Below are 16,598 nucleotides of genomic sequence, written 5' to 3'. Positions count from 1 at the left end.
ATTCTTGTATATAAGTGCACCAGACAATTAATTGGAATTGTACAGAGGACAGAGAGATTGAAGATATAGACGGACAATTGAGTCAAGCACGGTAGTAAGTAAAGTGCGCGAATCGTTCGTTGAGAATTATAGCGTGTGTTTAAGTGACTGTGGAAATTAAGTGTATTGCAAAGTTGTATTGAGAAAGAATAATCTAGTTTTATTTAAGAAAGGACTTGTATCGCTGAAGTTTCTCGGGAATAATTTCTACGGGAAATTAACAAACGAATAGAGACGTAACAATTCCATCATAGTTTGTTGGTTTCTCAATTAGGTGATGTTGGACTGACCAGCTAAATTAAAGAACTGGCTCAGGTAGCGATAGAGCTATGGTCTTCTAGAACGGTTCTGTGCCCATAGATGGCTCAGTACTAGTGGTGACAGTTGTAAATTAGGTGGGTTATCCTATTCTATATTTCTTAGTTAATGGTATTTGAAGTTGGAATTCTTGGTTTGATCCTTGAATTTTCCAATTTATTTTCTAGATAGCTTATCCTGGAGTTGATATTTCTTATGGCTTCTTTGATTCTGGTGTTATATTTCTTCTGTACTTCATCACTTTTGCTGTTACAATCCTTCTGCACATCTCAAATAGCTTCTTCGATCTTACATTTAAGTAAATTTATTTTTGTTCTTAATCCTTCATTAAATCGTATATCTCTTTCTTTAAACTTCTCTCATAAACTCTTGTCTCTTTCTTCTAGTCTTCTTTTACTCCCCTTCTCTTTCATCTTGTTTTTCTTGTAAATCCTCTGTCTCTTTCTGCTGGTGTATTTCTACAGTTCCATCACCTCCAAAACGTTTTCGATCTCACTTCGAGCACGCTTCATCATCTTGAAATTTTCTCTAGACTGTATTATATTTTCACCAAAATAATACCACTCCTAACACGAATTTCGAAAAAAACGGCATTTATCATTGTTTGGGATCTTTTTATATCATTCGGTAAACATAATGCAAAGTCCAGATCAATTAACGATAAAGAAAGGGTTGTATTTCTTCTACCAAAACGTTCTACAAGCTTACCGCACAATAGGCCTAACTCACATATAAGATTAAATACCCACTTAATTGTTAAAATTCCTTTCGTATCTACAGCTCAATCTCAAAACTAGCTGACTAACACACTCGAGTACTCGATCGACAATGTTGTAACAACTTCATTGACTAACTACCTGATTATTTTCTATCAAGCAGTCACATACTAGTCTCCAGATGTCATTAACACATAAAAAATGTCGATATTGAAATGTATAAATAATAAAGAGACAGATATTTAGATAAAAAGCGGTGTTATATAGAAAATTCTAACACACAGCATATTATAAAATCACATATTATAACAATGTGAAAAATATAGTTAATTATGGTTATCTCTTTAAATTGGGGTTCTTGTTATTATTGGGGTTTGTTTGTTTGTTGTTTTTCGTGGGAGGACAGAGCTCTCTTCTTTCTACAGTTGGTTCTAAAAAATAAAAAAGCTTATATCTAATAGAATTCTATTTTTGTGAATCTCTAATTATAATTATTATTTGCCAAAAATTTTTATAATAAAATATGTCACAAGATTTAACATTTATTTCTTCAAGAATCTGTACAAAATTTCGATACATGATAATGAATTAGACATAAAATCAAATAGTTTCTTCTATATTTTTCTATATATCTGGCGTATACAAGGATGTTCCATTTTAAAATCAGGACATCTTTAGATTTTTAATTCACGTGTTGTGATCTATACTGAATTTGATTTAGAAACGGTGAGATAACCAGTTGTTTACATGTTTCCTATAATACCTAACCTGTTCTACTGAAACTGACCATTATTTCCGCCATACTAAAAAATGAAGAAACAGTTGAGCGGCAGAAGGAGAGGATATTAAAAAAAAGAAACTATTTGGATTGTTAGAGATAAAATTAATTTGTATTCATTTTGTTTGACTAGTAGACACTACAAGTAAAGCATTATCAGATGGGATTTAGAAGGGGAGGGTACGAAGTTTGTACTTGAATTCTGTCAAAAAGAAAATATATTGAAAAACATTTTCTTTAAAGATGTATATACATAAGCGTACAAATTTAACTTACCATTAAATTTCCTTTCAGTAAATGATGATATCAGTAAAGTGTTGGTTTTATTAGCATACATCAATATTTTTTTTACAGATTTTATGTCTCATACATAAAATATATACATAAGACCTATCAATTTACTTGTATTTTCAATCAATAGAATTATTCTTACTTCTATTCTCAATAATGCATTTTCATTTCATGAATATCAAGCTATTTTTTATTGCAATACGATTTTAAAGTATCCCCTGTATTATTTGATTCCTTTAAGAAGCTGGTTAAGCTTTTGATGTTGAGATAAAATTGGCATTCGGTTTTATTATTGGTTTTCGAATGAAGCCGCTTAAAGATTGTGCAATGTACGGTTGTCATACTAAATAACGTTTTTTTTTAGGTAGGGGGAGACGAGTTTTGGAATCTTGAATCTGTAGTCTGTATTACTGTTGCTCTTGGTACCCTGAACGGGACTTTTGTTTGTGGATTTCAAGTATAACAGAAGGGTGAAATGTATGTCTAACTTAGCAACATACGGAAAAACTGTGTTACAGGAAAAGATGAAGAAAACAAGATTATACTCTTACAAGAAACATTATTCTGTTTGTAATCAAAGTTTGGTGTATGATATATCGACAGCAGATTTTTATGTTTAAATATTTCTGATAATTTTGTCGCATTGCTATAAATTATGCATGGAGATATTTTAACAAAATAAAAGTGATTACAGAGAGGTTGTGCCGGAAGACTGCACATCCCGTAAAAACGAAGTTTGCTTGTTACGTCAACATTGGGAGCTAATTTCACTTGAGGGGCATAGTGTTTGTTTTATACATATCTGCAGTACGGGGTTCTTACAATTAACCGTTAATAATAACACAAGATTTCGGGCTTGTATTTCATTATTCGTAAGTGAACACTAACTAATTTTCAAATGTATATAAAATATACGAACTAGCCAAACAACATGATTCCAACTACCACGTGTGTTAAATGTATTTATTGATTATTTTATGCCTCACAATTTGCATATACACGTAAGATATTGATCGATTCAGCTTAGAAGGCAGAAGTTAACGAGTTTTCATTCATTTGCTTGCTTTATTATTGCTGACTCTACGAAAGCTTATTCCTGGTTTCGAACTTTTAGTACTATTAATATTGTGGTTTATTGAATAAATAAGTACTTATGGTTTAGATTCTAGTTTGATTATTTTATTTTTTTATATTTGTTGTCTAAGAAAAGCTACTATTGTTAATTTTAAAAAATGCATAGGTTTTTTTGTAGTTATACGCGAAGCTACACAATGGGCTATCTGTGCTCTCCCACCACGGGTATCGAAACCCGGTTTCTAGGGGTGTAAGTCCGCAGACATACCGCTGTGCCACTGGGGGGGGGGGGGTAGAGGGTTTTTTCTTTCAGGTTTGTTATCGAGAACAAATATTTATATTTTGGGGGTTGTCTTACAGACGAAATTTCTTGTTTCAAGTGTGTTCTACTAAAAAACATTTTTACTCTCAGGCAAGCTGTGACGAACAAACATTTATACTTTCAGATAATATACTCTTAAGGACATACATTTTTATTTGTAAATTTGGCAAGTAAACGGTAATTTACTGTGTTCTGTAAATGTATTACTGGTGTGGAGATTTAGTGCTTTTAACGATAACAAATGTTCCTCCATTTTTCTATTGTTGAAAAATTATTTTGTCAAACAAGGTGTCATGTATAAGATATCAACCAGAGGAATGTCAAATCAAATTTACGCTGATGTGTCGGAAGTTTTGACTTAAAGTTTGCATTATCTGGCGCCAGAAAAGTTTAACTAGAGAACTATTGAGCTCAGATCCTAGAAAGTTTAAGATCACGGTAATAACTCTGTTATATTTTTAATTGAAGATAAACATTCCTGGTTTCCAAATATCAGATAAGAATTAGCTCATCTAAAAATAAATATGCTTCTAATTTTTTAATTATATGTCAATGAAATTGTTATCACTGACTAATTTTCACTATAATCCATGCCCAAGGTATGCAGCAACGAATAGTGGGATTGACCGTCACATTATAACGCCCCCACGGCTGAAAGGGCGAGCATGTTTGGTGGGATGCGGATTCGAACCCGCGACCCTCAGATTGTGAGTCGAGCGCCTTATCCACCTGGCCATGTTTAATTATATGTCAATGAAATTGTTATCACTGACTAATTTTCACTATAATCCATGCCCAAGGTATGCAGCAAATTACAATATTAAAAATAGCATTTCTTATAAAAGATATAGAATTTAAATATTTTAATATTGAAAGTAGTAATTCTTTGATAGATTGTTTAGGCAGAGTATTCACGATGAAACTTTGTAAAATGGACGGCAACTGCCTGTTGTAGAGACACAGGTTTAGAGGACGATATTTCGAAAGTCTTCTGTCTTCAGGTCAGTGTGTCTATGTCTATGGCGGTTATCTTGGTGTAAAGTTAATAGTTTAGAGGAAAACTATTAATCACCAAGGGTATTCGAAGATTAGCAATCCTCCTTCACCCTACACGAAGTTAAAGATTAGTATTTCGTAAAGTGGTCATCGTAACGGGCCAAGTGGGCGAAAAAATGAATTAAAAAATAGAAATAAAAATAAATAAATGAAAATAAAATAAAAATAGATAAAAGTAAGTTCTTAGCCCGAAGTCTGTACCACAGAATCTGTAAAGAATCCTTTGAAAGGCCCAAATCTCTCACCAAGTCAAGAAATTACTGTTAACCGTTTATATACTAGCGGTGTGTTTCTCGTGGGTTCTAAAACGATCGATAAGACTCTCACGCCGCGATTGGTTTAGAGAAATTTATAGCTAGTGTTTGTCAACATTTTAAACATAACAAAATGTGATCCAATTTCAATTAAAATGGTTCATTTATGTAAAAGAACACATGATGTTTTGTGAAAAACTGTACGTGATGGAGAAAAATTTATATCATTTTCGGATTCAACGTACAGGAATTACTATAGAACATGTAAAAAATATCAAGACAATCAAACCATCGCAGGCCTGTGAAATTAGGGATAGCTATGCGCAGATAGCCCTTTGTGTAACTTTGAATGAAATTTCTAAAACATAGTGGGAAAGAGATTTTTTTCTCCCGATAAATGAAATTCAATTTAATTTTAGCCACTGGTGATGTTTTTTTTTGTGTTTTTTTCAAATTAATGCGGTCAATTTAGAGATGCTACTCGAAATATATATTTATCATTGTTAATACATATTCAAACTTCTTGAGAAGATTGTTTCTCAATAAGAAATTAGTTTATGCAAAGTTCAAGATTACAAAGCTTCAGTAAACAAAACAGATACTCGATCATTTCGCTTACTTCAATCTGTTGTAACACCAGACCTATTCGCCATCAATTTATAAAAACGTGTGAAGATATACACATCAAAAGTTTCATCTCGCTGAAAATGTGGCTTAAAGTCATTACTTAAACTTATGTTTAATTAATAATATAAAAAGGGAAAGTATCTGTGAAATATTTTAAGTTAAAATAAAAAATTAAAGACACCAGAAAAGTTAATCATTATTGAACTGCGTAATGAAAATATCGATGTATTAATTATTTACATGAATTACACAATCCTCAGCTATGTGTGTTTGTTTGATTCAGAATTTTCGCACAAAGCTACACTAAAGCCTATCTGTGTATAGCCGTCCCTAATTTGGAGCTAATATACTAAAGGAAAAGCAGATAGTCATTATTCAACAGCATCCACCGCCAACTCTTGGACTTATCATGTCTGACCTGTGACCCCAAAGTTCGGAGAGCGCGTTTTTGCCACGAACCCCTGGATTCACAGCCCAAACACGTCAGCCGCTAGAGACCATGTCCGGCCTTTGCGTTTATATGGACCACAAGTTCGATTTACTGTACCTTTCAAGACAGGCCATAGAAGTATTAGTATTCGTCAGCTATCAAGGCTAGGCAACTAAGTTTATTATGTGGTTAGGCTGATTGCACATAGTTTGCAACGCACGGATGCTCCCAATAGTTTTTATTTCATACAAACTAATTAATTGTTTTGTTGGCAACATGGACTTGGTGTTAGATAAAGCAAATAATTCTATACCAGACAAATCATTAGCACCTCCTTCTGCTTCGATGGAAACTTGATTACATTTCTGAAGATTCTTGATGAAGCTCTATTTGCCGAATAAATTCATTGATTTTGCAACCGATAAAATCCTATATGAGTGTACCTGCCAAACACGTGAACCATAATTTATTATAGCCTTGGATTTGAAATTCTCTTACGAATGCAGGTCATTTCCGGTGGAATCTTATGTTTCTCCATAAATCGTATTCCTGGGTAAACTTGAAATGTTTTGGTTTTGTTAACTTTCATTAATCTCTTTCTGATACTAAAGTTCTAACTCGTTTTTATCAGGCAGAGGGTATTAGGGTTAAATATTTTGTTACGAGTCAATATTTCAACCATAAATACTACATTTGTGATATCAACTTTTAAATTAAATTAAATCATTAGTTTGTAAGTGATAGAGAAAAAATAATGGTATTGGTATTTAATAAGGACTCTGCTATAAAAATAATAACCGTAACGACTAAGATTAGGTGTTTATAGTTTTTAACGTGCATATTATTATTACAAGTATTTCTCAGTTTATCCTACCTATTCCTCGAAATACGAAACAATCCAAATGTGGCAATCTAGCTATCAACCATCAGCCGTGAAAACATTTGATAAGCATTAATGTCCTCGATAAGCACTTCATTTACTGAATTAAAAAACACGTTGTAAGCGGATCTTGATTGTGATACATTTAACTTAAAATCTTTGAAAGAACAGAATTCGGTCGTAACCAGCAGAATTTTAGAACAAGATCAGTCTAAGATTCAAGTTTTTCATCTGCATTAGCCAGTTTTGGTGTAACTAACAAACACTCCACTCTAAAGAAAATATTTGTAATTCTTATAGAAGAATACTCCACAAATATCATCATGAAAAAATAAAAGTTAGACAAGTATATGGGATATAGCTACAATATTTTCAGGATATAAACTGACATAACTATACTTATTTGCTGTATTTGTTTGTTGTTTTTTAAAAAGTCATAACGTGGATAACTTAATATGTAGAATTATACACAGACTTTTGTCCTGTGGGTTGCAGACTCTTGGAATATTTTTTTGATGTATTTTCACCAAATCTACCACTGAAAAAGAAGAAAACAGTGTTTAATTTACCTCTGTTTAAAAGTACTTTTACTAATATCTAAATACAGGTATACCAAACCATCCATTTGTCTATCGCCGTTTATTTGGTAATAAATTCAGAAAAGAAACAGCTAGTTAACTTTATATTCATGCATATGTGTTTCAGACATTTTGTCTATCCGTATAAGTGTTTCTTTGTCTGTCTATTATGTATTTGACAAGGTATTTATCATAAAGATATGAAAATCATTAACAGTTACTATGCATTTTTTAATTATAATAACCCTGGCGAATGAATATAATTGCTTTTTGTATTATTGACTATGGTTGCAGATTATCGTTAATTTCTAAATCACCAACAGTGCTTGCTAATATACTTGATTTTTAACCACTAACAGTGCTTGCTTAATATCCTTGATTTTTAACCATTAACAGTGCTTGCTTAATATCATTGATTTTTAATCACTAACAATGCTTGCACATTATCGTTGTTTTTAACCAGTAACATTATTTGCTGAATATCATTGTTGTTGTTTTAACCACCAACAATACTTGCTCGACATCCTTGATTTTTAATCACCAACAGTGCTTGCTAATAGACTTGACCATTAAGAGTACTTGCTTAATATTCTTGATTTTTAATTACTAATATAACTTAATCACTGACAATGCTTGCTTAATATCCTTGGATTTTAACCACTAACAGTGTTTGCTTAATATCCTGGATTTTTAACCACTAACAGTGCTTGCTTAATATCCTTGAGTTTTAATCACTAACAGTGGTTGCTAATATAATTGATTTTTTAACCATTATCAATATTTGCCCAATATCGTTGTTTTTTTAACCACTAACAGTGCTTGCGCAATATTATTGTTTTTTAACCTATAACGTTATTTGCTGAATATCATTGCTTTTTAACCACCAACGATGATTGCACAATTTCGTTGTTTTTTATAATCACTAACAGTGATCGTTAACATCCTTGTTTTTAACCACTAACAGCACTTGCTTAATATTCCTGGTTTTTAACCATTAAGAGTACTTGCTTAATATTCTTGATTTTTAATTACTAATATAACTTGCTTGATATCTTTAATTTCTAATCACTAATAGTACTTACTTTATTTTTTTATCATATTACACCTGTTGAATATCATTGATTTACAAGTTATTTATTACACCCATTGAGAACCTGTCTTCGTTATAAAGCATAGTTAATGAAATTGATTTATTCTTAGTCATTAATAATGCGGACTGAATGTCAATGACTTACGATTGTGAAATGTGATCATAATTTTATTGCTTTCTGTTTCTTTGTTTGTTTGTTTTTGAATTTCGCACAAAGCTACACGAGGGTTATCTGCGCTAGCCGTCCCTAATTTAGCAGTGTAAGACTAGAGGGAAGGCAGCTAGTCATCACCACCCACCGCCAACTCTTGGGCTACTCTTTTACCAGCGAATAGTGGGATTGACCGTCACATTATAACGTCCCCACGGCTGAAAGAGCGAGCATGTTTGGTGTGACGGGGATTCGAACCTGCGACCCTCAGATTGCGAGTCGAGTGCCTTAACCACCTGGCCATGCCGGGCCAATATTGCTTTCTGAACCACCCAATTTGTTAAACGTTTATAATTTTATAATTATTAAATTTATTTACAAGATACACCATCAATTGTAATAAATTATAAGTCTTGCATTTAAAATATTCATTTGTGAATCGCTCTTCATGATTGTTGATTATTGATTTTGAAATAATCATCGATTTTTCCTGAATATCATTGATTTCTGGTCATTAAACAAAGTTTATAAATGCTATTTATATTTACATGATAGACCACACTTATATCTAAATATCATTGTCCTTTTTCATATTATTAAACACACTTTGTTGTCACTGTTTTCTGAATCGTTTCCTGAGTTATTAACTGATGCAATGAATATTGTTTTCTGAATAATTTATCAGATACATAAAAGTAATTGTATTATGAATCATTAAAGTATGCCTAATGATTATCAGTTATTTCAAAATTATAGCCCTGTTACATAAATATCACTTGCTTTAAGGTTTGACCTAATCTTTAGAGCATCATTGGCATCTCAGTAATTAAGTAATACTTACTAATTAGCAAGGATTTATGAGTCGTTAACGTAGCGTACTGAGTATGATTGATTTTTGAATTATTTAATCATACATAACGAATGTCATTGAGTTCTGAATCATTAAATATGTTTGCTAAATATATGAGCTTTGAATAATTAAATATACTCATTATATCATTTATTTTTCTTGAATTATTATCAATCCTTAAAGAATAGTAATGTTTTTGATGTTGTTTTTCAATCTTCAACCATGCTTACCGAATTACAATGATTTTGTTGATATACCGAATATCATATTACCTATACTTATCAAACATATTAGTGATTTTGGTGAATATTAACTATACTTATAGAATAGCATTAATTTCAACTCATTAAGCATGCTTAATAAATGACATTGACTTTACAAGATACCGGATTGCTCTCGTTACAGAAATACAAACACCGAAGATGACAGATGTTACTGAAACTCGTGAAGTAAAAGACTTGAGATACTGGGTGAACAAATGTAAGTTACCGTCTCTTCGTTTGTCACCAATACTAAACTTTTCTCGATCACTTTGTAAATACTTTGTTGTGTCATTATTTTTATTGCCTAGCTGATCGTAAAGTAGACTAGTTTACCTACAAGAGAGTAAAGAACATTTTACAGGAATGCTCTGCCTTACAATATTTCGCTGTTATAGATTGCGTTTGTTTAGGATTTTAATGCCAACTCGTTCCTAAATGTGTTTTAAACTTGTCTGTCTCTTGTATGCCATATCACGATATGTCAAACTTTCTAACAAATTAAAATTAAGCTTGAAATATATTCTAATATTGGAATTAAACCGAAATTGTTACTGTATTAACAAAATAAAAACTGAAAGGTGATATTTACCGTAAGTTTGAGAGATGTTTATAGCAGATGACCCGGTGTATTCTATTTTACTTATAGTTCGCCAAGCTCTCAGAACCGTTAGGTTTTCGAAGACTCGCAGAAAGCAGAGATATGGTTCTATTGCCTCATCGTACGGTAAGGATAACCTCTCTTGTAAGTTAGCGATATCTTGTGGTAAGACTAATAACCTAAAGTAAAATATAAAGGTTAATACAGTTTTAACACAATTAAGCGACACTGTTTGGTAAAAGCTGAAACCTTTTATACGATTTATTAACTTGTGTCACAACACTGGTAACTTTGAATAGGAATTAGTGACAGTGTAGGAGTTATTGACAGTGTAGGGAGTTAGTGACAGTGTAGGAATTAGTGACCGTGTATGAGTTAGTAACAGTGTAGGAGTTAGTGAACGTGTATAAGTTAGTGACAGTGTAGGAGTTAGTGAACGTGTATGAGTTAGTGACAGTGTAGGAATTAGTGACCGTGTAGGAGTTAGTGACAGTGTAGGAGTTAGTGAACGTGTATGAGTTAGTAACAGTGTAGGAGTTAGTGAACGTGTATGAGTTAGTGACAGTGTAGGAGTTAGTGAACGTGTATGAGTTAGTGACAGTGTAGGAGTTAGTGACGTGTAGGAGTTAGTGACAGTGTAGGAGTTAGTGACAGTGTAGGAGTTAGTGAACGTGTATGAGTTAGTGACAGTGTAGGAGTTAGTGACAGTGTAGGAGTTAGTGAACGTGTAGGAGTTAGTGACAGTGTAGGAGTTAGTGACAGTGTATGAGTTAGTGATCGTGTATGAGTTAGTGACAGTGTAGGAGTTAGTGAACGTGTATGAGTTAGTGACAGTGTATGAGTTAGTGACCGTGTAGGAGTTAGTGACCGTGTAGGTGTTAGTGACAGTGTATGAGTTAGTGACAGTGTAGGAGTTAGTGACAGTGTAGGAGTTAGTGACAGTGTAGGAGTTAATGACCGTGTATGAGTTAGTGACAGTGTAGGAGTTAGTGAACGTGTAGGTGTTAGTGACAGTGTATGAGTTAGTGACAGTGTAGGAGTTAGTGACAGTGTAGGAGTTAGTGACCGTGTATGAGTTAGTGACAGTGTAGGAATTAGTGACAGTGTATGAGTTAGTGACAGTGTAGGAGTTAGTGACAGTGTAGGAGTTAGTGAACGTGTAGGAATTAGTGACAGTGTAGGAGTTAGTGAACGTGTAGGAGTTAGTGAACGTGTATGAGTTAGTGACAGTGTAGGAGTTAGTGACAGTGTAGGAGTTAGTGAACGTTTAGGAATTAGTGACAGTGTAGGAGTTAGTGAACGTGCTACATCTTCCTTTCCATTCTTTTATTGGACGAATTATTTTTCTTCGTGTAACTTAGATGGAAAAAGTTAATTTATATTAAAAGTTTTTATCGGATCTTTCTAGGCCTTGAAACCACGGTATTTTATCTTCTCGTATTATGAAATTCCTAGAATTAAAATTTATTTTCAGCAGTATTGTGTTTGGACCCATAAAGGTCACGAATTGTCCAAGTAGGAACATAAAAAAAGAAACATCAAAATAAAACTACAGGAGACGAAGCGAAATGCGAATGATTTTTAAATCTTCATGAAAATTTTCCTGACATTTTATATTTTTTTCACGAACCATTGAGCAATAAAATTTGCGGTTAACATTCCACTGATTATCGATTTCCAGGTTGTGTTCTAATATCAGGTTTCGATTTTTTTCCCTTTATTTCTGTTTTATGTTATTTTTTACAGTGCACGCACAGATTTGTGTTCAGTATCACAAGATTTATTTCTGTTGCGAAGTGTTTATAACAGATCCACTTCTCTACAATGTATTTTTTATTTTCTATTTAAATACTCAGAAAAATGTCTAATTTTCAAGATTTTCCTTCTGAAGCGTTTGATCTATTTTAATCGTGGTTTCTTGAAAATATTGTGGACGTAAGTCAGATAAATATTTTTTACGGTTATTAGACAATTAAAATTTTTATTATGCTATGCATTCAGGCTGAATGATACACAAGGGATTAATCAAAGTTTATAAAAACAGTCTGTATGTGTAAAGTGGATTGTCGTCGCAGGTGAGCAATAGCGATGAAAGATGAAATAGATTCAATGGCTGCGGGGTGCTTTAAACGCCGATATTTTAAAGTTCGATTCCCTCAGCGTATAGCAGTTATTTATGTAAAGTATATCCACCAGTATCAACCTAAGTAATGACCACATTTCAAAAGTGGTGCAGAAGGTAATAAACGTTTAGAAATACAAATAAACGGTCGTTTCATACACCAAGTCAATGATATCTACCTTAAATAATAGAATACGTATTACACTTTTTAAGTTTGAATACCAAGTCAAGGATATCTACCTTAAATAGTAGAATATTTATTACACTTTTTAAGTTTGAATACCAATTTAGGTAGTTAGAATTATAATCCCGTTATTTACGAGTTTTTATAGACGCAACTCCTATATATTTTATTAACATTCTAATGAAAACAAAAGATTTTTGAATGTTATTTTGTTCATTTGTCACAGAACATCGTCATATTTTAGATTAGTAAAACGTTTCGCTTTGCTCAGAAATCGTGAAATAAGTAGGTCTTTTAAAAATGTAATAAATGCTGAAATAAAATAAATCAATTCATTATGAGTATGTTTTTCACCTGATGTGAAAGCTGATTGGTTGGTTTGCCAACTTGCAGAAATATTGTTATACATAGTTTACTGCTAATTCCTTGATGTATTATCGTAGCGTACATTACCTTCTGAAATGATTAAGTAGAAACTTACATGGAAGTGTGGTTTTACAAACATATGAGTATATTCGTCAAATGTCTTGAACATTGAGTACATACAGTGACTGTCCAGTTTCTGATCTTTTATCAGGCCAGTCTATGATAATATTTACTTTAGTTTGAAAATCAGAGGTCAAACTTATGATCGTATTGAATATTTGGTCATTAGGTATCTTCAACACTGTTTGGTCATTAGGTATCTTCTATACTGTTTGGTCATTAGGTATCTTCAACACTGTTTGGTCATTAGGTATCGTCTATACTATTTCATCATTAGGTATATTCTATACTGTTTGGTCATTAGGTATCTTCTATACTATTTGGTCATTAGTTATCTTTCATACTGTTTGGTCATTAGGTATTTTTTATACTATTTGGTCATTAGGGATTTTCAATACTGTTTGGTCATTAGGTATCTTCTATATTATTTAGTCATTAGGTATATTCTATACTATTTCATCATTAGTTATCTTCTATACTATTTGGTCATTAGGTATCTTCTATACTGTTTCATCATTAGTATATTCTATATTGTTTGGTCATTAGGTATCTTATATATTGTTTGGTCATTAGGTATATTCTATATTGTTTGATCATTAGGTATCTTATATATTGTTTGGTCATTAGGTATCTTCTATACTATTTCATCATTAGGTATCTTCTATACTGTTTGGTCATTAGGTATCTTCTGTACTACTTCATCATTGGTTATCTTCTGTATTGTTTGGTCATTAGGTATCTTCTGTATTGTTTGGTCATTAGGTATCTTCTATATTGTTTGGTCATTAGGTATATTCTATATTGTTTGGTCATTAAGTATCTTCTATACTGTTTGGTCATTAGGTATCGTCTATACTATTTCATTAGTAGGTATCTTCTATACTATTTGGTCATTAGGTATCTTCTATACTATTTCATCATTAGGTATATTCTATATTGTTTGGTCATTAGGTATCTTCTATATTGTTTGGTCATTAGGTATCTTCTATACTATTTGGTCATTAGGTATCTTCTATACTATTTCATCATTAGGTATATTCTATATTGTTTGGTCATTAGGTATATTTTATATTGTTTGGTCATTAGGTATTTTTTATACTATTTGGTCATTAGGGATTTTCAATACTGTTTGGTCATTAGGTATCTTCTATACTATTTAGTCATTAGGTATATTCTATACTATTTCATCATTAGGTATCTTTTATACTATTTCATCATTAGGTATCTTCTATACTGTTTGGTCATTAGGTATCTTCTGTACTATTTAATCATTGGTTATCTTCTGTATTGTTTGGTCATTAGGTATATTTTATACTATTTCATCATCAGGTATCTTCTGTAATATTTGATCATTAGGTATCTTCTATACTATTTGATCATTAGGTATCTTCTATACTATTTGGTCATTATGTATCTTCTATACTGTTTCATCATTAGTATCTTCTACACTGTTTGGTCGTTAGGTATCTTCTATACTGTTTAGTTATTAGGTATCTTCTATACTGTTTAGTCTTTAGGTATCTTGATCGGCATGAAAGAAATCAAAAACTACGACATTTTTTTATAGCTCTCTCGATTGCTTTAACACATTTGATCAGTCGTCCAGCGGGACAGCAGTAAGTTTACGGACTTACGACGCTAAAATCCGGGGTTCGATTCTCCGAGCTGAACACAGTAGATATCCCAATATGGCTTTGTTCTAAATCAAACAAATACATTCGTATTTCTGACGAAGATTCTGTCTTAAAGGAAACTGAATTAAGATGAAAATAGAAATACTGTTGAATAGATACCTGAGTTTAATACTGTAAAATACTGGATACTGCGTTTTAATACACTGGAATACTTGATACTGGAGTTTTAATACTGGATACTTTAGTTTTGAATACTGTGGAACAGATACTTGAGTTTTCAAAGCTACTTTCAGTTTCGCTCAAAACAAAAAATGCCTACTTGCATTTTGTTCGCAAAAGAAGAAGTAACAACAAAAGGTATCATAGTTGTTCAGTGTAAACAAAAATGTTTAATTATTCTAAGGGTATAGTTGTGATTACAGAACGAAGCGAAAGCAACATTAGAGGTTTTGAAATTGATTTTCAACGTAAGATCTTTTGAACTTAAAACGTTATTTTTTCACACGTCTCTTTGAAAACCGTAATGGATTATTTAATAGAAATGTGAAAAAATATCTACAGTTTAGTGTGATTTTTATCTGTAATCAAATAGGTACTAGGCCTATTGGTTTCACTGCTTTGTCGGATCTAGGCGTTTGAAGCTGTAGAACCCATTTTAGAACGTATTGCCAAAATGAAAAGCATAGTCTCAGTAAATTAATACATTATTAGATTTAACAATTATTTGTACAAGTACTCCTTTTCACTTTTTAAAACGTTAACAACTTATAATTTTGATCCAATGACAACTATAGTGACTTGTGACATTCTAAACAATTACTGATAGGAATCAGACCTGTTATTATACAGTGATCAAGCATTGTTGCGTTTGGCGTTCAACATTTCATATATCCCACAAATTACGCCTAAATTCCTGCTGCTTTTAGTTCACGCACGCAAATGATCAATATAGTCTTAATTTGAAAAGAGAACCGAGTTGTTGGGTTTATTTTGGCAACCCAGTGTATTTCTTCTACACCAATAACTATTTTAAACCAATCCTCTTCATGTCTCTCCGTAAGATGACACTCCCCTTGTGATTAATCTCTCTCTTTGAAATTTTTGATCTAGTTTTCTCGTGTTTCAAGATAATAAATTACTTGCGTGTAATTTGACGACATAGCATAAGTAATATTGCTTTTAAGAGTTTCTATAGCAACGAGTATTTGTAGATGACTTTAATATATGCTGAATGATAAATATGAGTGAGTAACAACTTTAGCTAAACCTAACCAAATCATTTGATACAACAGCATAAAATTTCAGACATTACAAAATTTGTACTGTGAAGCTTTTGGGAGTTCTCTTTCATATGAAAATCTGTAAATGTATAAAGCGTTTATATGCATTTGAGAACCAACTTGACCAAGTATGTACATTGATGTAGTGGATAGAAGCAGTCGCATAGCATCTGTCTTCAAATGTTATTTATGTTAATGATTTTGTAGATGTTAAAATGAAACTTTATAACTTACTTGCTGATTAAACAGTTATATCAAATGGTTAAAAAAAAAAACGAAATATTATAATCACCCACATTATTAAGTGTCTCACTTGGTTTTAACAGACTTGTATTACCACTACTCCAACTCGAAACCGGATGAAGACCACAGTGGGTGGTTTGGTTCCATAGGCAACTTCGGTTGCGTGCCCTCTCCCTTCTCCACAAACCAAAATTTTGATATTCAGTCTTTAGCACTGAAATTTTACCCATCAGAACAAAAATTTACCAAAATAGTATTGTTTTAAAACACTACAGTATTAAACTTAAAAATTATCTGAGAAAGGTATTGAAAACAACAACAATATAAATACGGT

General features: G+C 32.2%; 1 protein-coding gene across 2 annotated transcripts in view; it reads left to right on the top strand.

Annotated features, from left to right (window-relative positions):
• The window catches only part of LOC106466452 (Kv channel-interacting protein 1-like), a 135,189-nt gene that overhangs the window by 30,223 nt on the left and 88,368 nt on the right, over positions 1–16,598 (top strand). For both annotated transcript variants that reach the window (XM_022394451.1, XM_013926736.2), the window contains exons 2-3: positions 9,860–9,934; positions 10,364–10,441. In XM_022394451.1, the coding sequence (XP_022250159.1) occupies positions 9,860–9,934; positions 10,364–10,441 (153 nt within the window). The remainder of the gene's footprint in view (positions 1–9,859; positions 9,935–10,363; positions 10,442–16,598) is intronic.

Source organism: Limulus polyphemus, unplaced genomic scaffold (genome assembly GCF_000517525.1).
Source record: "Limulus polyphemus unplaced genomic scaffold, Limulus_polyphemus-2.1.2 Scaffold2262, whole genome shotgun sequence".
NCBI classification, from domain to species: Eukaryota; Metazoa; Arthropoda; class Merostomata; order Xiphosura; family Limulidae; genus Limulus; species Limulus polyphemus.
The sequence above is the reverse complement of the archived record's forward strand: the minus strand, read 5'-3'. Positions and strand labels throughout refer to the sequence as shown.